Consider the following 20259-nt stretch of genomic DNA (forward strand, 5'->3'; position numbering starts at 1 on the left):
TTGCAGCTGAGCCTGGAATAAAGTCTTGAATTGAATTGAATATAAGGACATATAATGCATAAAAGTACCACCGCACGGACTTTCCCATGGTTAAGTTAGATTTATTGCAATGGCTGACAAAGGAGACCAAGCTAAGGTTGCCACTCCCATGGATACGGACGCTGCCAAAGATCCTAATCAAGTTGGAGGATCCGGAGAAGCAGAACCAACACGAGACATGACAGAGCTCATCAAAGATGGGAAAAATGCAAAATCCATTGTGTGTGAGCGATGCAACAGCAAAATTTTATTACCAGGAGTGGCAGAATTCGTGACAAAAGAGGTTTGTTGTAGTCCCGTACGCACCATTTTGTGTTTGCATTAATTGCACAGTGAATAATATGGTCTGTCGCGATGTCATTGAAAAGTTCAGATGAATGAAGTGGGGGTGGAAAATACATCTGATGTTGCAACATATATTTACTGACTGTATTCTGTAATCATGCTAGATCTATAAGTATTTTTTTAACAAAATGAATGATGGCTGATGATCAATTTGAAGATGATTGGAGTCGTGATTGAATGACAAGGGGAAAGGAAGATGCCCACACACACCCCCCCCCCCCCCCCTACCCTTTGTCTTAATCATCTGGAAGAACAGGTTGAGATGTTTATTTTGGCTGTGGCCTTCGCCTTTTAGTTCGTCTGATTAAAACGAAAAACCATTGGCATTGTCTCAAAACACATAAATGCAATGAGAAATCCATATCATGATATGGAACCAGCTCAGTAAAGGAAGGATTATTTTTGCGAACCTACTAGCGCATGAGATCTACGAGGACTTTAATTATATTTATAACCATAGAGTTCAACTGTTCATATCTTTATTCTTCATATTTGTCAATTTCTTTTACAGATTTTCCTTCCACACATGAAGAAAAAGTCTGAGCAACAGAAGGCAACAGATGGGGAGAACCTGAGTGAGCATTGGGTTGTATCGGACATGATGACCTTTGAGAATGTAGGTTTCACAAACACTGTTGGTACTGCCAAGTATCTTATATGCGCAGACTGTGAGGTTGGCCCTGTGGGATGGCACGACGTAACCGACAAGACCAAGTACTTTATAGCCCTGGACCGGGTGCAGCACAAATGAGACTTGACCAAAGCATCCATCTAGACCAGGGGTTCTCACTCCAGATATGATTGCCCTGAATGCTAAAAGCTACATTACTTACTCATTTAGTTCCATATATATGTAGGTTTGTGACATTATGCATACTGTACGTGTCTTTATACACATATCTGAATTTCAAGAGTTATGACAGTCAAAAGTGAAAGTTCTGGTATATGCGCATGGGTATGGTTTATCAGTGGGTAAAGTGGCATCGTTTCCCAACAATAAGCTGTTTTTACACAAATTGAGTGATTGCAAGACAAGTGCATTGATGCAAATGTTCAGACAATGAATCTACTTTTAAAACATTGATTTACAGTATTACTTGTATACTGAAGAACACAAGTCTTTAAAAAAACTTGAGGTCTAATCTGATCGAAGTTGAAATGTTTAAGTTTAGCCCTAAAGGGGCCAGGTTATTTGGTCAAGCACAAAGACTGGATATGTAGATATCTGGATGTCACATTGTATTGTCATTTTATTTGGGAAGCAGCATATTGTAGAATTGCAATTCACAAGGCAAAGTAATTCCTCTCACATCAATATTAACTGTTTTCTTTATCAATCATGCCAATCTTGCAAAACTTATATGTACCATCACTCCTCTGTCTTTTTACATTATGCTTATACTCTGGCATATAAAAGATGTTGTGATTAAAACTTTCAATCAACCACAACTCAGAAAAAAAGCCAATCATGTTATTGTAAGTCTTAGTAAATCTATGATCTTGATTTGCTAATTTTATTAACTCGTATTCGATTGAAACTTGCTCTTGGTCACTATACTCACAAGGCAACCAAACCCAAGAATTATTGTACTCTTTTTGACTCGTGATTTCAGATTGCAGTTAATCGCTCATCTTTAGAAAGATACCCATGACTCTGCATAAAGTCCAACGTGTCTAAGGCTCACATACATGTACATGTATATAGCAAATGTTACTATGTGCTGTTTTCAAAATGTCCTAAATAACACTTGTAACACTGAAGTACACAATAAAGTAACAGCCCAAACATTGTGATTATGGTATTTTACCTTTACAGTTTGTTACTTTCAACACAAAAGAAAAATGTTGAAAGTTGTAATGCAACCCATCTGGCCTGTATCTACATCTACAGGTACATTTATATTGATTAATGTTAAAGCACAATAACAGAAAATTGAAGAAAACAAATCAAGTACATGTATGCATCATGTATTAATTTGTTACAAATTTTTTTGTAGCATTGTTATATGGACAAGGCATCACTGCTGAGAAAAAATATTGAAAGGCTATGTGCAATCTTTTTTTATTTCTGTGTCATATGAATATTTATAAGCGATTGATTGCAAACAAAAGTTTTAAAATATTTGCACAAAAACCTTGTTTTTAAGAAATGCTCTTAGCGTCTAGTACAGTCAAACCTGTCTACAGCGACTGCCCAAGGGAAACACAAAAGTGGTCTTTGTAGACAGGTTCTTTTAGTACATGTTTCAGTGAGAAACCATTTACAAGGAAAACAAAAAATGTGCTTGTTGTAGACAGGTGGTCACTGAAGCAGGTTTGACTGTATCTTAATTTCTGTCATGGAGCAGCTTCTTAGATCAATGAGAATTATTTTTTTAAAACATTTTTTCCATTCTGAACATTCCTGAGTAAGACATTTTATGCTGGTCTCCACACTAACTTTTTTTGTAGGTGTTCTTTTAAAGCTTGTCTGCATGAAGTCTATCTGTACATTTTGAAATTTGGGGGTTTGTTCCCATTTGTCTCGGGTTCCTGTTCATGTCGAGCCTTGTTAAAAGTTAGCAATGTGTTCTATCTATCTATCTGTGTCCCATAGCTTGAAGGCCGTTGGGGCAACAATGAAATGGATCTTGATTCTTGAGACACATGTTCTCCGTAACAGCTCTGTTCTAGTTAGCTGCTAAATAACATTCTCATCCACCGCTTGATGTTATCAGTCCATGTCCTAATGTTTCTTGCCAAGTTCTTTCTTCTCCCATTAGGTGTTTGTCCAGCTATTCTTCCATCTAGTTACATGCCCAAACCACTTTAGTTATCTTCTTTTCACAATTGTGATGAAGTGATTGTGTTCCCCTATAATATATATAACTCTCCATTCATCTCTCTCACTTTCTTGTCTGGCATACTGTATGGGGAGTGAAGAGAATATGCAGGAACTTGTGTACTATAGATTATGAAGTACACAAGTTTTGCCTGAAGGTTATCAATATGAATTTCTGTTTTCAGTTCACTTTTTGATGTTTGTATTCTTAAAAAGCAGATGTCTAATTGTTTTGAATGGGAAGGGAAGAACAAGATAAATTGAAATTATAGTTTACATTAATATCAGTACATCTATCTTCAACATGTATGCAGAAATTTAGTGAAACTTTTCCAAAAGTCAAACCAATTGTAATGCCGTGTAGTGTAAATAATAGAAGTAAATTATTTATTTGTAAGAATAGAGGTTTGTAATAGATTGATATCCTTTGTTCCCATAATCTCATTTATAGTCATTCATTTTCTAGCAGCAGTCTACACTAGTTAGACATGCCCTAGTCAATCAATTTTTACAAAAGGTTGTTCCTACACAAAATTTATTAGGTTGTACATCCTTTCAAACAAATAATAAAGTTGAGAAAATAAGGTGACTTTCTCATGATTTCATATTATCACACTATGCATTATGTATAAATATTGTTGTGATTGCCTGTGCCTATTAAAATTATTGCTGATGTATGTTCAGAAATGTTCAAATTATGGCTTTGATTTTATAATTGTAACATTTGCAGACAAATCTGACAAGCCTGGATCTCCATGCCCTAGTATGTTTGAAATTAAGAGAATACTTTTAAGTAAGACTACATCAAATGTACATTACTTGTTGACTGGGAGAAGCAGTATTCCATAATGTTTTCAACACAAGATGGCAGCATTTATAAATGGGCTGGTAGCTGGCAGAGCAGAGACAACTAGTTGTGGGATAATATACTGCAGGTCAGAAAGAAAAAAAAATGTAAGTTTAAACCTCTTTGGGAGAGATCAAATTAACAATTGACACATTTTGGAATAATACTTTATCATCATTGATTTTTAATAATGATTTCTCATGGCTTTACTTTAGTCTTGTAAAAATGATGGTCACTCTATTATCAGTAGGAAGCTGTCTATTTCAAAGTCATATTGATTTACAATAACAAAGAACATGCACTTGATTTGTGAACCATATCCAGCTGTGCCTGTACAATTGTGTTATATGTGTTTTTATTTTGATGTTTAGATGATGTTAGATACTTTCTTATCATGTTTTTTTTTTCTTCATGAAAACTGAAAAGCCTTGTGATTTTTTTCAAAGTTGTATAATCCAAGAAATGCGCTTCTGTTAATTATTAGTTCATGGCTGAGATGTGAAAATGTAACAATGTTGTCAAAAATCAAAATTATATAGTAAATGAACAATGCCACTTTCAGTTTACTAGTCATGTTTTCTCCAAAATAATTTTAGTGGGGAGAGATAAATTTCATGGGGGAAAAAAGGAGAAAGAGAGAGAGAGCTATGATGGTGTTTGCATAGTTCTTTTTTTCTTCAGATTTGACTTCCAGCAATTTTTTTTATCACAAGCCAAAAATGTGTTTGACACTGGCACTTAGGAAAAAGAGTTCATACGTGTATATAATATATATACCGCATTTTAGTGGAATACTGTATTCTTTTGTAGAAGAGAAGGTAAAGAGAGGATTATAGATTAAGTTTCTATGTAGTTATTTTTCAGCTCTCAAAATATTCTGTTGCCCCCCCCCCTCTCTCTCTCTCTCTCTCTCTCTCTCTTTCTTCCTAGATATGCCTGTGTTTCCTCTTTCATTCTCTAAATTAAGTTATCATAATCTCGCACTGGATATCTTGTACACAATCATCCACTAAGAATTGTTTTATATAGCTCAAAAATATAGTTTTAGTGGTGGTGGTAGACCCACAGAGCGAGGGGAAGGGATTGAGAACTCAGAAAGGGAAACTATCATGCAGCCTCATGGCGAAATAGGAAGCGTTGAGGATTTTGGAAATGTAAAGAAAATAAAGTGCCCATTAATAGCAACGTTATCTTCATAATTTCATAATAACCTGAATATAATGGGCTTCTAAAGTTATCGCTCGATTCACCATAGATGGTTACATTATTAACGCATTATACATCGACCTTCTTCCTTAACAATAGAAGCTCGTTAACACAAAAGAACTAGTTTCATGTTTTAAAAAATCAATATGTGCATACCACGTCAATATAATTGACATGAGAAGTGGATCAAAGAGTTACCTAAGTGAATATTGATATTCTGAAAAGTTTTGACATTCTTTTTAAAACTTTGCAGCGACTTACAATTTTTAATATACTAGGGTAATTTATTGTATAATTTAGCTCCTGAAACCGCTAGGGTTTTTGTTTTAAAATTTGTTTTACATTTTGGAATGAATAATGGACTGTTTAAAGGTACTATGTCCCATTTGCAGGCCCAAAAAATGAAAAAAGTTAAATTCCAACTGCATTTAAAAGACAATACTAATTTAGAACTTCCCTAAAAAAGGTGGGGCTTGAAAATGTCTTCAAGTGGGAAAATAACGACTATTAGTTGTCAAATCGACTTTAGGGCTATAGAGCCCAAAAGTAATAGTCTTGATTTTCAGACAATTGTACCGAATGGTCATACGTTTTATGCTGCGTAAAGATTCAATCAGTTTAATCTTGGCCATCACAAGAAGTGGGTTATTGATGTAGACAAATGCTCATGTACCCTTTACAACTCTTTTCATGTATGTTATTACCAAAGAAGAAAAAAGCCAGTCAGTCACTCAATAGTGTCTGACAGTGAAGTCTAGCAAGTAAACGGGTTTCCTTGCATAATTTGAATATGAGGACACTGCTAACGTTTAAATTTCACAGATAGGACATACATGACATATTCATAATTCCTGCAAAGTTCTACAGAATCTGAGGTTGGCTGCAAAAGGGACATAGTACCTTTAAAGCATAACGAGTAGAATATAATACCGGTCTTTTACTTATAAATGGATTTAGATATGATGGTGATAGGTCGTTTATGATTTTAAAAATAAAGATGCATTTCTGATATTTAATTCTTTCCTCTAATGACCGCCATTTCAATTTACTCATTAAAACATTTTGGGGTGTAAAATATTCGGCACGAAGAACTAATCGTGCATATCTATTTTGTAATTTTTGCAACTTTGTTAGATTTTGTTTCGAAGTATTTTCCCATACTGAATTACAATAGTTTAAATGGGGTAGGATAAGAGAATAGTATAATGTAATCAGATTCTTACGGGAAATATAATTGCGTATACGTCTAATGCAGGCAATCGTACCCGATACTTTCTTAACAACTTCTTTTACATGTAACGACCATGTATAACGAATGAGGTAACTAAATAAGTGTGGATGGATGAGGAAAGTTGTTGAGGTTAGTTAAAGTCGACTTAAGCCTTCAAATTTGATTTTAAAAAATAGAAGCACATATCAGAGAAGGGTGAATTCTCAATGGGCCTACATCCGGCTTTTGTTAATGATTTATCACCTGTCGAATTTTCTTATCGTCATATCGCGCTAATCTGTTTCTTTAATTTTCTCTCTAAAATCAATTTCATTGAAGGAGAGCTCTTTAATGTGTGAGAAAATATAGACTATATTATAATTAATATGTGGATATGAATAAAATACAAAACAGTGAGAAAGTATCGGGATTTTTAACGGATCGAGATATCAATCAAAATGAAATCAATCGACAATGAAAGAAAACAGTTATCTATGAAATTCCCTTTTTAAACCACATGCTAATCAATTGCACATCGACAAACGAGGTTGTGATTACAGCGTAGAAAAGACTGAGGAGTTTAAAATAACCTGGAATTGGGTTTAACTAATTTGGCGTAAACTTTGTTTTAAATTCGAACTTTAAAAATTATAAGAATTATTTAATTCATCTCTTAATTTCATTAATTTATTTTCATTTCTAACAAATACAAATATCACAATAATTCATAATATGCAAACTTTATGCAGAACATTATTACATTTGAAATAGAGTAAAATTAAATACCAAAATTAATGCTTTTGAAAAGAAGAAAAAGTAGAATAAAACCTAAGGTATGTTCTGTGGAAATGGAGAGGTCCACTAAAATGAAGAGTTTGTAAATCGTGGACCCCTGATATAATAACTGAGGAAAGATGCAGTACATAAACAAAAAAACAAAAACAAGATGGATAGTGGCCAACAGAAACAACATTCACAGAAAAATACATATATAACTGGAAACAACGTACGAAGAAAGAACGGATTGAGTGTGGTGAAAACAAGAAGGAAATATGAGCTGCATAATTATGGATAGGAGAGAGAGGATAGAGAAAGAGAGTGCGTTAAGCACGAATTAGAGAGCATGCTTAAAATCATTGGGGAAATTAAGAAAACAACAACAAAATCATCACCATGCCTATTTAGGGATGTGGTTCCTTCGCCAATAGGCAACAAAAATGAGACGCCTTCCTAATAAAAGATTGGTCTGAGTTAAATTAAAAGAATTTAGCTAAAGATAAACTTTTTTCTTTCTTCTTTGGAGGTAACTCGGATACAGCCTACGAGATCGACAATGTCTCGAATGCCTTATTGCAACTTTTTCTGAGGATTCACTAGACCGATGGCGATGGCTCACGAGACCAATGTTTCTCTGATGTGTTTATTGTCTTCTTTCCTGTACTCTTATGTTCAGATCGGTTTAATTTTCTTTCCATCTCGTGGGCTGTCCGTCAACTCATGTGACCCCCTCCCCCTCCTACCACACCTCCAATGAATCCACACACAAGGTTTTTAACTAGGGGGGGGGGGGTCATGCTTTGTTAGAAACGGGGGCTTTTTTTTTCTCTATCCATAGGTTTTCGACATGATTATTCGACTGAAACATGTCTAATTCATTTGACTGATTATTTGAGGAGAGAAACTTCCCAAGGACGCTTTGTTGGTATGGTGCTCCTTGATCTGCAAAAAGCTTTTGATACAGTTAATCATTGCGTCTTATTGAAGAAGTTACAACTAATGGGTTTTGATAAGGCAAGTTTAGATTGGTTCAGATCCTACTTATCTAATCGGCACCAAGTAGTGGCCATTCATGATATTCGTTCCAAACTAATGCCTATAACATGCGGTGTTCCTCAGGGAAGTATTTTAGGCCCAATTCTATTTTCAAGTTATATAAATGATATGTGTATTTGTATAAAAGACTTCAAACTATTATTGTACGCAGATGACAGCGTACTACTCTATTCAAATCCTGATCCTAAATATATTGAGGAAAAGCTCAGTGAACAGCTGTCTACGTGTGTCGATTGGATGACTGATAATAAGCTTTCTTTACACTTGGGAAAAACAGAAAGCATTTTATTTTGTTCTAAAAGTAGTTCTAAAAAGTCATTTGAATTCAAAGTGACACACAATAATCAAGCAATCAAGAGAAAAGAGTCTGTGAAGTATTTAGGCATTGAGTTGGCTAGCGCAATTTCATTTTCATCTTTAGTAGAATCAGTTGTAAAAAAAGCAAATTCTCGTCTGAAATTTTTGTACAGATATCAAAGTTGTATGGATTTAAAAGCAAGACGTACACTCTGTTTTGCTCTTATTCAATGTTTATTTGACTATGCTAACCCTGCATGGTACAGTAACATAAACAAGTCAGATCAAAAGAAGTTGAAGATTATACAGAACAAAATGGTGAGATTTATCAACTGTTCTGGTCCAAGAACTCATGTTGGCTATAGCGAACTTTCTAAAGCTGGTTTTCTTGAAGTCGACCAAAGATCAAAACAACTCGCATTGCATCACGTGCATAAAATATATCATACTAGGGCGAATCATTATATTCGATCCAACTTCGATCTTGTTACTGACGTACATGATTATAATACAAGAAATAGACGATTCAACTTTAACTTACCAGAAAGAGTAGGTAGTATTGGAAATTCGTTTTATTACAATGCCATAAAACATTGGAATTCCCTTCCCAATGGTGTAAAAGAAATAGGAAACTATGATCATTTTAAGAGGAAATTAAAGGAATACCTAATACTTGACAGTCAGAGAAGAGAAGTGAATGACATGTTATATGATTGAAATTGTTATTCTTCTGTCGGTTCATACTTTTTCATGTTGTATATACTTATGTTTTCGTACGTTATAGAAATTCTACAAATTCATCATTATTTTCCTCTTCTTCCTTCTCCTCTTTTTCTTCTTCTCCTTCTTCTTTTTCTTCTTGTACTTAATATCATTTCTATCATCAGTTTAATGTTGTTATTATTATCTTTAATAAGTAGTTCTTTTAATTTTCTTATCTGTCTGTAAATATTACTATTTTAATTTATTAATTGTATACATGTCTGTAAGGGACCCCACTGGAAATAAGCTCTCGAGCTTTCGTGGGTTATCCTGTTCAAGCTGACTTATTTTTGATCTGTTATTATTGTATATTGTTGTATATTGGAAGCTTGTCGAATAAAAATCAATCAATCAATCATAATCTATCTTCAATTGGATGCATGAAGAACAGAATTGTTAACAAAAATCATGACTCGACTGCTTTGAAGAGTGGTGAATAAAGGTTCCCTTCTCTTTATATTCAAGCTCTAGCGGTCTCCTGCATTTTTACAATTTTGAAATGATTTGCCAACTTCATTATGTGTTTGTGTGTATACTATTTTGTACTATGTTGACAAATACAGAAATCAAATCAAATCAAAATCGAAATATAAGAAGAAGAAAAAAAAATGCTTCTCGGTTTACAGTGATCCTTAATATTGCTGTAAAGAAAAAAGTCCTACCATGATGCTCTCCTAATAAGGATCTTGGGCCTTTTTTGTTGTAACTTGAACCCCGGCCCCCACTTCAGGAATTATCTGTTTAGGCCTACATCACTGTCACTGATAATGGTCAAAATAATTTCCCCTAGATTTGTGTCTAATTTGAAACCACAACATTGGCAGGCATAAGAGCTAGAGGTACGTGACCTCAGACCCCCCCCCCCCAACTCAGTCATACTACACAAAAGACAAATAAGATAAAGAACTAATTAAGGAGCCATGGTGATGAAAACTAAAACGAAGTGTTCCCTTGTAAGTTGTAGAAGAATCTGTTGAACTTGGAAACTGAAACGGTCATTTTTATTAAACTCACTGGATTCATTTAAAAAACGCTGCACGCTCCTTTCTCTCACATAGTTTAAAATAGTACTACCCCCCAGGCGCGGATCCAGGATTTCTTAGGGGAGGGGGCCCAACTTTTTTTTTTTTTTGCTCCCGAAAATTTGAAAATCGCGTCGGCCGAAAAGTCGCTCAGTGGGGGGGGGGGGGGGGTACAGAGCACAATTTTTTTCACCCCCCCCCCTTGAGCGCCAGGGGGGGGGGGGGGGCCCAACCCCAAAAAAAGGTTAAAATCACGTGATTTTACATGATTTTTTTCTCAAGGGGGGGGGGGGGGTGTTCATTATAACTTATGTATGTTTATATGTTTTATAAATATGTTTTTGATTATGTTGATACGGGGCCCCCTTGGTCGAGCAGTTTTTATAAATGAAAGGGCTACCCTGTCAAAATAAAACGAAAAATAAATAAACAAATAATTCCTTCGCATTCAGCATCAGATTTTCTCAACAACAACAACAACAACAAAGATAGAAAAATAATTGTATTCTATATACCAGTGCTATATATACATGTAAACCTATCTAAATCAATCACTTCTTGTTTATACACCTTCTGCATGTCTGGAAAGAGAGACCTTGAGCATACAAGCAGCTTTTTGCTGTCGCCGCCCCGATCTTAAAAACTTTGGTCAGTCGATCAATAAGCCGCTTCTACTTCGCAAGATAACGTCGGATCGAGTGTGAGATTAGACGCGTCCACTTTTAATAGGGTAATATCTGTAAACTTGAACGTCTTTACTTTGCATAAGTGCAACATATCTATAAATCCAGCTAACGGATATATATGAAAAATATTTTATTGTACATTTTACAATAAATAAATCCATTTGAAATATTTTACTACTTTTAAATTTTTTTGAATTTAATTGTCAACCCGTTTATATAATCGACGAGTCTATTTACTTTTATAATGCAAATTTTGGTCTCGTTGGAGATTGTACACAATCGATTTCAACATGGCGGAGTAGTTACGCGATAAACTCTTTTAACGTCTTCCTAAAATTGTTTTTTGTAAACTTTGTTATGCGTGTAAAGGTGAAGAATTGAATATTTTGGATAGAGTGTGATTCTTGAAAGGATAACACTCTTGTGTTGGCAGTCATGGCGGACACAGAACAGAGTAAAACGACGACGAATCGGATAAAAGCAGGATCGAAAAGACATGGAACGGGCAGTGCCGACCCGAAGAGCAAGACGCGTCTCGCCGCCTTGGCCCCCGGAGAGAATCTGAAAGAGAAGCAGGTAAGAAAATGATGCTCTTGCAGCTGCAGCAGCCCGGCTTGTCTCGATCACAAACCCACTTAATTGGGGTCAATAAAATAGATCACGTTTCACTCCATGATAACAGAGACAAAATGAGTTGTATATGCTTTTAAATCAAACACAAAGAATGTTACTGTTATTTAGATCTATACGTAGAGTCTAGATATAACAAAACTTTAATTATGAATTTAAACAGAAAGTGTTTAAAAAGTTTGTCGAGAATACTGAATAATACATGTAGGTCTAGATCCCAATTTGAATAGGCGATATTCATTTGAATTATATTTTAGAGTCTTTCTAGTCCACAATTTGTTTACATTTAGATCTACTGATGAACTAGAGTGATAGAAAACGAAATTGGTTGATAATTATTTGTTTTTTCTGCTAATCATCTTGAAATTATCAATTGAAAAAAGTGTGTTTGGAACATTTTATATTTTTAAAAACAAAAATTATAATGTGTTCAAGAAAAAAAAGATTGATAATTTTCCAAAACAGAGTTACATTATCTAGATCTACATGTGTTTCTTGACAGGTTGGTTATTCGGACAGTTGATTTCAAACAATAATTTGAAGAAGTTTGCATACAATAGTTTACGTATATTTATATACAATACTATCAAGGAAATATGTTGGCGCTATATGTACTTTCGCTCCGCAACGGAGCGTGCTTCATTTCATTACACATCGCATGGTTTTCCTCATTACCGCTCGATGCATGAACTCTACAAAAAACTTGAATGTGACGGAATGAGGCACACTTAATTGGTGAGAAAGTACATAAATTAGGGTCAAAAGCCCTCAAGATATTTATAATGGTTGGTCCTATTTGATGCAACTTTTTCACAAATCCAAAGTCAAAAGTGACAGTTAGACAGTGTCTTGAACCCCCCCCCCCCCTGATCATACATGTGGCTCTTGGCCCTCTACCTGTACAAAATCGACTGTCATGGCTGTTGAATATTATCTTTAAAATGTCATTATATGGGGGACATTAAGGTTTATGTTTATGTTAGGTCTAACAATTAAAGTTACTAGTATTTTTCTGGTGTATATTTTTTAGTATTGATGTGTCACAGATCTTTAGTTTGTTGGCCAGTTCAACTTACATTGTAAGCAGCAGATCCAATTTTTTTAGAGGGATCAGGAGGGGGGTTCCAAAATCTAAATCCAAGTCATTGTTTAGGAATTTAAAAAGTCTAGTTGATTAAAAGATGGACTTGGCTAAGAAAAAGAAGAATGCAGGGTTGCAGTATAAATCTACCCCTGGCTCTATACAGGCCTTTTTGTTTTATCTGTGTTTTTAAAGAAACTTATTTGTACTGCCTTGGTCCGATAAGGTCGGGTCACTAGATATACAATGTACAGCCCTGCTTGAATAAACCATGATATGATTTCTGCTTTTAAAAAAACGATAAATTTGCTGTTGCCATTTGTTTTTTAATCTTAATTTAAGGCAATTGATGGTGTGATTATGATATCTGTATGAGAAATTCTAAAATTGGAGTGTATTTTATTATGGTTTACAAGATTGCGATAACATTAAAAAAAGTTACAAGTGTAACTGAAACTCTGAATAATTACTGGTAGTAGAAGGCACTTTACACTTTCATGTATTAACAATGTGAAACGGGGGGGGGGGGGGGGGGGGGTACTCACAGATGAAGATATACATGTACAGGGGTGTGCCGCTCTAATGGGTCACTTTTTCACAAAAATCCCTAAACATGGTTCCGTTTTTTCTAAATTGTGGAAAATGGGCCTTCAACAAAAATCCCCCCAAATGACCCTTAAAAAGGTAGGGGTTTCAAGGCTTGAGCGGGGAACCCCTTGTCAAAATTGTGGAAAATGGGCCTTCAAGAAAAATCCCCCCAAATGACCCTTAAAAAGGTAGGGGTTTCAAGGCTTGAGCGGCGACCCCTTGTCCAAACCAAATCTGAGATAATGAAAAACTGAGTGTCAAATTGTAAAGAACATATAATTTAAATGACAAAATCATCTTTGTTTGATCAAAATCGGTTCCGAGACAGCTGAATTATCCATAAATATAACGATTTCTAATACTTGTGTACCACCACAAATATTAGATAATTTGAAATATCGCCTTTTACGTCGTATTTCAGCCAATTGCAATGTTGGCTTTTTCGTGTTGGTTATACTACGCACAACCAGCCGGCCCATGTTTTGTTATTTTTAATTAAATAATTAATTAACGGTCACCATATTTTTTTGAAAGTGGAGCTGAATTGGTATGATCGTATTGGCTAAATTTCACACATTTTGGGGTCTAAAATTACCTTCATAGCAATATTAGGTTCTAAAAGGGCACTAGAAATGTCATAAAAAAGAATAAGAGCAATAACCATGCACTTTGAAGGCATTTGTGGTCTGAAAACAAAACTCAGCTATCCCTTTAAGCTGATTGTGATTTGAAAATTACCTGTAGAAATACAAATTTACAAGATATTCAGTAACAACATTCTGTGGAGTGCTTATGGTCATACTTTATTATTTAAGTTGGTCAAAATAATTTTATTTATACAACACCCACGTGGATCCTTGTCATTTGATTGGAGGATTGTTGGTCACATGATATTCAATAGATGTTCTATTGCACAGGCGTGCATTTTTGGTTATATTCGCCATGCATTTTTGGTTATATGTAGACTGCGTACCTCTCTGCCGTGCGCGTATCCCTGCGTGTATCTGACGCGAAAGGCAATCTGAATGTACAGTAATCGAGAAGCCTTGACTCCAACTTTAATTTATCTTTAATATAAGGAGTAAAGCATAATTTGTTGATTAACGTTCTATTAGATCTTCTTCGATGTTGTATAAAACAAATAATGAATGTTTTTCATTCGTTCAATAGTGCGAATATTTTCATTCGTTGAAAGATTAATGTTAATTCTATTCAACTCGGCTGACGCCTCGTTGAATAGAATGTTAATCATTCAACTCATGAGAATAATCGCACTATTGAACTCATAACCATTTATTATTTGTATAATATAACACACACTACCAATCAATATCTATAATGTCCTTTGATTTGCCTCAGGCATTACTTCTCTTACTGCTTGTGTGGATCCCATGAATATTGGTAGTTTTAAAGATCTATCATTCAGATTAGGATTTTTTACAATACGTACACCAATCCCTACAAATATGTCATCATTTACTTATTTTTTGCATGTAGTGAATCAGCTGTAAACAAATATTCCAGGAGAGACAGAGAGAGAGAAAAGGGGGCAGTGAGGGAGGGGGCGGATAGAGAAGGGAGAGCGAGAGAGAAGGGATGAAGAGAGAGAGAGCGGGAGGGAGAGTCACCCCTCTTCTTTTATATTCTTACACGAATATTTATCATGAAGATACAAATGTACATGTATTTTATGACTCTGGAAAAGTCTTAATGAGAAAATCGTGTGGTATTTTAAAGATATACATTTTAGCTTTTATACATAATCATATGTAAATATAATGTTTTTATTTCCAATGTACAAATCAAACTGTATGCCTTTATTGCCTAGGTAAGGTTGCACCATCTCCATTGAGTATTTTAAGCAGTCCTCAATATACTTGCTTAAGAGCTGGATTTCAACTTTTCAAGTGTCTTCTAAGCTTTCTTTCACCCAGCAAACAGTAAAAGAGGGAACAATACATTCTCAGACACAATGGCGTTTTCATCCAGAACAGAATTAAAATCGCAGCACAGACAATCCCGTACTGACAATTGACAGTACTTACGAATTACTATACATTTGCATTCTGAGAAGCTTGTATTTGGCATAGCTCTCATAGAGTCCTTGGGCGTTCTATTCTTTTATCAACAAGATTTGTAGAGAGCTCGCTGATGAGGTAGTCAAACATTTTTCAATTTGTACATTGAGCGTCAATAGCAACAAACAGGGGTCTGTTTTGCCCTGGGTCTCTAATGAGAAAAAGAAATATGCATACACGTACAAGATTAGGAGCTACATGATATCAGCTGTATACTTTGTAAGTTTGTATACACATGTACTTACAAATGGAGGCGTGATATCCAAACCTACTGTACTGTAGTGTGTAGGTATAATAGAGGATATATGGACATGTACCACTAATGCAGTTTGTGTGGAACAGTGGATGCAAAAGTTTTATTTTATATCCTCTTTTAAGAAACCTTGTGAAGCAAACACAATGAATGAATGAATGACATGGCATCACATTTTTAAAGCTCAATGTTAACCATGACAAAAGATTTTTCATACATGAAACTGTGACAAAGTTATCACATTTTTTATATGATTTTTGTAAATATACATTTCGGATCAGATACTAGGACTTTTTTTAACTTAGGACTCAAACCTTTGTCTTCCATTCTCAAGCTAATGAAAAGAAATTGAAGCACATGTCTAGGTGTCATACTGCACGATTATTAGAAATGAAGTGTGTTCAATTGAATTTGGACCCTGTAAATTATTTCTATTTAGAAAGTCAATTATTTATTGTAAAAAATAAAGTCAATGTGATTAGCCTGCTTTTGAATTGATTATTTCTGAATGAATGGAATATTAATTGTTCCATTCTTAAAACAGAAACATGGCTGGCTTATATCCAGGTTAGTTCATTGTTTACATTCGTTACCACGTCAACCGCATGAGCAGTGGTTTATTGTACATGTACTACCAGAAAGCTTGTAGGTGCTAGGCAACGCACCCAATCACTAAAGCATGCCAGAGCAAATACAATAGGTCCATTATTGGTATTAACCGTGCTGCGGCAGTGGTATAATGCAGGAGAAGGTCATCCATGCATAGAGTGCCTCTGGAATATTGACTAAATTGAAGGCTGGGAGAAAATGCAATTTGCGATATTAATTTCCACTCGTCTGGCTCATGAATTGCTGATGATGGATCGGTGGATTTTTAAAATGGGTGACTTTATGAAAAATAAAAGGAAAATGGTTAATATTCAGCACTATTATGACCAATAAAAAAAGGAATTTTCATCTGCCTTGCTTGATACTTTATTTGAAATTCATATATGTGAAGTTTGGCTTGAAATTAGGAAGATTATTCAATTCAATTTCAAATGATGATGATTAGAATCACCGCTTTCCTTTTATTCTTAACTTCTCGTCCCTCTGTTGTGAAGGAAATTGGTTTTTCCCACGATAAATGGGGGTGTGTTGCTATGATGGATTCCACTCAGATCAGTTCTTATATTATATTATAGTGGTATAGGAAATATGTTATACACTGTATACCCATTCGAATCGGAGTGGATACTGATTTGGAATGTATTCATAACTTGAGAAAGCATATTTTGGAAGTATTTTGGTGCATTTTGTTGTACTTGTGGTTTCATGATGGAAAACATTGCTGGAGAGGAAGCATTTAAGCACTTTGTTGGAAAAACAAAGGTACTGTATATTCCGTTTCAATAATACATGTATTATTCTCAGAATAGTTCCTGAATTGAAAAAGTACAACAACAAGAAGTTCTGCAGATTAGTATGATCAGTAATAATTAAGCATTTTGTAACAACTGCTTACAGTGTACTGAATTAAAAAGACCAAAGAGATACGAGCTATATCCTCCTTGAAAAGACGACAGATGTACGAAGTACAAGCAATTGATTTGTTTTTTGGTTTACATTGTTTTATAGAAAGTTCACAAACGATTCTTTATATGCTTATGGTGATGGGTAAGCTACCATGTGTATTTGCATTTGAAAGCTTTAATCACTTTTATGTCTTATATATGATTGTAATAGAAAGTTGACTCATAAGTGATTAATTGGGTGTACTACATGTACCAGGTTTGATAAGTACTGACAAGTTATCTGTGAGAATGACCCTTCTAGCCTGAAAAGTTAAACTCTAATTTTTTATTTTTTTAAAATTATTTTATTATCATTTTTTTTATTTCAATCGCCAATTCAGCAAAAATTGAAATTTAAGCGTGAAGCCAAGAGGGGGCAGCGCGACATGAGAATGTCCCTTCTGGCCTGAAATGTTAAACTTTGATATATTTGAATTAGATCAAACAAGTCATCCTTTCTTTTATATTGAAATTATATTAAACAAGTCATCCTTTTTTTTTACTTTGAAGTTATATTAAACAAGTCATTTTTTTCTCTCTTTCTTTTCAATCAACATTGCAGCCAAAATTAACAGAGGAATGTAAAAGAAATCAGGCGCGGCTTAATATGGGAATGTCCCTTCTGGCCTGAAAATTAAAGTTAAACTTTGAAATTTCATGTATGTCATACAAGTCATTCTCTTTTCTTTTTCTTTTCTATCACCATTACAGCAAAAGCTGAAAGAGGAGCGTGAAGCGAAGCGGGCCCGAATCGAAGTGCGTCATGAATTTGTCATGGATGCCGTGGCAGACTCTCTCCATCTGGAGAAGAGTGATGTCGAGGATGCCATCTTGGAAGGCAATAATGTAAGTTGCTATGGTTACTGGTATACAGAAGTAGTTTGAATGCGTGTGAATCCTTGTCAGTTGCTATGTGTAACAGTGTCTGCACTATGAGACTTGGAAGGCAATAATGTAAGTTGCTATGGTTACCAATAATTATATACACTGTAGATGTACAGTAGTTTGAAGGCAAGTGAATCATTGTCAGTTGCTAGGAGTAACAGTGTCTGCACTATGAGACTAGGGTGACAGCGTACTGCATGGACTCTGTACTTTAGCTACTATTTGACATATTGGCCATAGACTGACAGAGCTACATGTATGCTCTTCTCAAGGCTTTAGGAATAGTGATAAAGCATCAAATTAGAGTCATCACTTGCAGACTAAGACAGATGTTGGTGTACATGTATATGTAGAAACATTACACAAATTCCACATTTGCTGCAATGTTGACTACATGTACATGCATGAATGGGTTCATAAGCCTAGAGAATGTGGAATTTGTGTAATGTTTCTACATATAAATGTTATCTATGACAAAAGTTTATTCTTGTCTACCTTAAAGGTAAAGACCAGTTATGGTCATGCGATTGCATTGTGAAAGAAACGTTGTGGAATCGATCAGAAAAGGTTGATCATCTAGCATCTAGCATCTGCAAGGTTCTGGAATCATCAAAATGATAAGAAATTTGGCCCATTCTTCGTAAAGTTACAAGCACTATACACAGAAAGGTGTATATTGGACTACCCTATATCTCTCACAGACCATGAGAGAAACAAATTTACCAAATATATGAATTAGTAGGCGGTTTCCCGGCAAATTTTTTATCATCATGTATTAGTCAAAACATATTCTTTCACATGATTGGTAATGAGAGCTTCCATTTCATTTTTTGAAACTGGGGTGTTTCCAATACTGGTCTTTAACTTTAAATGCTTGGAAGTCAGTTTGAGTCTCGTCTGACGTAACAACAACTATGCAAGTCAAATATTGTGTAATTGCAATTTAAGTTCAATAACTTGAACAGTTTATAGTCTTTGCCCTTAATCATCTGTCACTAATTCATTAGTTCATGCAAATATGTATTCTATTAGATTCTGCTACTTCATGTTGCTAATTAAGTTTTGAATGCATTTGTGTTTATTCCATCATGATTTTTCCAGGTTTCTTTGTTATCTTTACATGAAGGACTAATCTATTTAAAAATAGTTTAGTTAGGTAATCCTTTAGACAGATCATATCTAAAATTCATTGCAACATGTTCAAACAATGTTTAAGTACTTGGAAATAGGTATGTTTTTTTTTTAAAGTACATGCTTGTAAGTTGTAGAGTCTTGATTTTCCTGTACACTTATTGCCATAGTCTTGCTTTCATTAATCTCTCACTTTATCTCTAAAACACAGATTGAGAAGATGAACAAATTCTTTGACTCTGAGACTGGTGTCAGTACACATCTCATGTTCTTCTATCAAGAGCCTGATACTGGGGAAAGTGAGTAAAATACTATAACATGTGAAATGAAAGTTTCTTAACTCTTCTGAATATGAATCTGGCATTTGAATATATAGTATATACTTTTTCATACCCAATTCACACTGGCTTTTTGTTTTGCGTTGAGACATGAAATGAAAAGAAGATGACAGTCTGAACTGGATATCAAAAAGATGAAATTCTAACTCCTTTGTGTTCTACTTTGTGACCATGGAATAAGACTTTCTTTTAATACAACATAATATATTTACCAATTAATAGAAGTCAGAAAAACATCTGCATGAGTAGAATGTGATTAAGTTAAATGATCTATGAAATGATGAATGGACTGACTTGCAATTGTACAGGATGTATTATTGTGGGAAACAAAATGATAAATGTGCCATATAAAAAGGCAGATGTTGCAATTCATTAAATGTATGTAGGTTGTCAACAATTGGTAGAAGCATACATGTTAGAGGCAGAATGGGAAAATAGGTCTATTGCTTGAATAGAACAGGATTGTTCAACAAGATTGAGAGAAACAAAATGATAAATGTGACAGAAACAAGCAGATAGAGGCAGAATTGGTAAATAAGTCTATATTGCTTGAATAGAACAGGTGGAAACACAAACATTGCTATGTAATGAACATAATACATGTGGGAGGAATTCTATTAAAGTCCAAAATGTGAACTCATGAGTTTTCAATCA

At 34.7% G+C, this 20259-nt stretch overlaps 2 protein-coding genes across 3 annotated transcripts in view; both read left to right on the plus strand.

Annotated features, from left to right (window-relative positions):
- Nucleotides 1-81: 81 nt before the first annotated feature.
- LOC591831 (guanine nucleotide exchange factor MSS4) lies at nucleotides 82-4605 on the plus strand. The gene is made up of 2 exons (XM_791381.5): nucleotides 82-322; nucleotides 896-4605. The coding sequence occupies exons 1-2, from the start codon at nucleotides 110-112 to the stop codon at nucleotides 1133-1135; spliced, it is 453 nt and encodes a 150-aa protein (XP_796474.3). The 5' UTR covers nucleotides 82-109; the 3' UTR covers nucleotides 1136-4605.
- A 6737-nt stretch (nucleotides 4606-11342) lies between these two features.
- LOC577371 (dynein heavy chain 5, axonemal) overlaps nucleotides 11343-20259 on the plus strand; it is an 84280-nt gene continuing 75363 nt past the window's right edge. For both annotated transcript variants that reach the window (XM_030975474.1, XM_030975473.1), the window contains exons 1-3: nucleotides 11343-11644; nucleotides 17963-18097; nucleotides 19479-19566. In XM_030975474.1, coding sequence (XP_030831334.1) covers nucleotides 11504-11644; nucleotides 17963-18097; nucleotides 19479-19566 — 364 coding nt within the window. In that variant the 5' untranslated portion in view covers nucleotides 11343-11503. The remainder of the gene's footprint in view (nucleotides 11645-17962; nucleotides 18098-19478; nucleotides 19567-20259) is intronic.

The sequence above is a fragment of the Strongylocentrotus purpuratus genome, unplaced genomic scaffold, assembly GCF_000002235.5.
Source record: "Strongylocentrotus purpuratus isolate Spur 01 unplaced genomic scaffold, Spur_5.0 spur5_scaffold_8, whole genome shotgun sequence".
NCBI classification, from domain to species: Eukaryota; Metazoa; Echinodermata; class Echinoidea; order Camarodonta; family Strongylocentrotidae; genus Strongylocentrotus; species Strongylocentrotus purpuratus.

What these genes read in the sequence shown, in the direction of transcription:
- LOC591831 (XM_791381.5), top strand. Translation starts at nt 110, where the DNA reads ATGGCTGACAAAGGAGACCAAGCTAAGGTTGCCACTCCCATGGATACG. An exon ending in CAGAATTCGTGACAAAAGAG is followed by an intron (nt 323 to 895) that starts GTTTGTTGTAGT and finishes TTTCTTTTACAG; the next exon opens with ATTTTCCTTCCACACATGAA.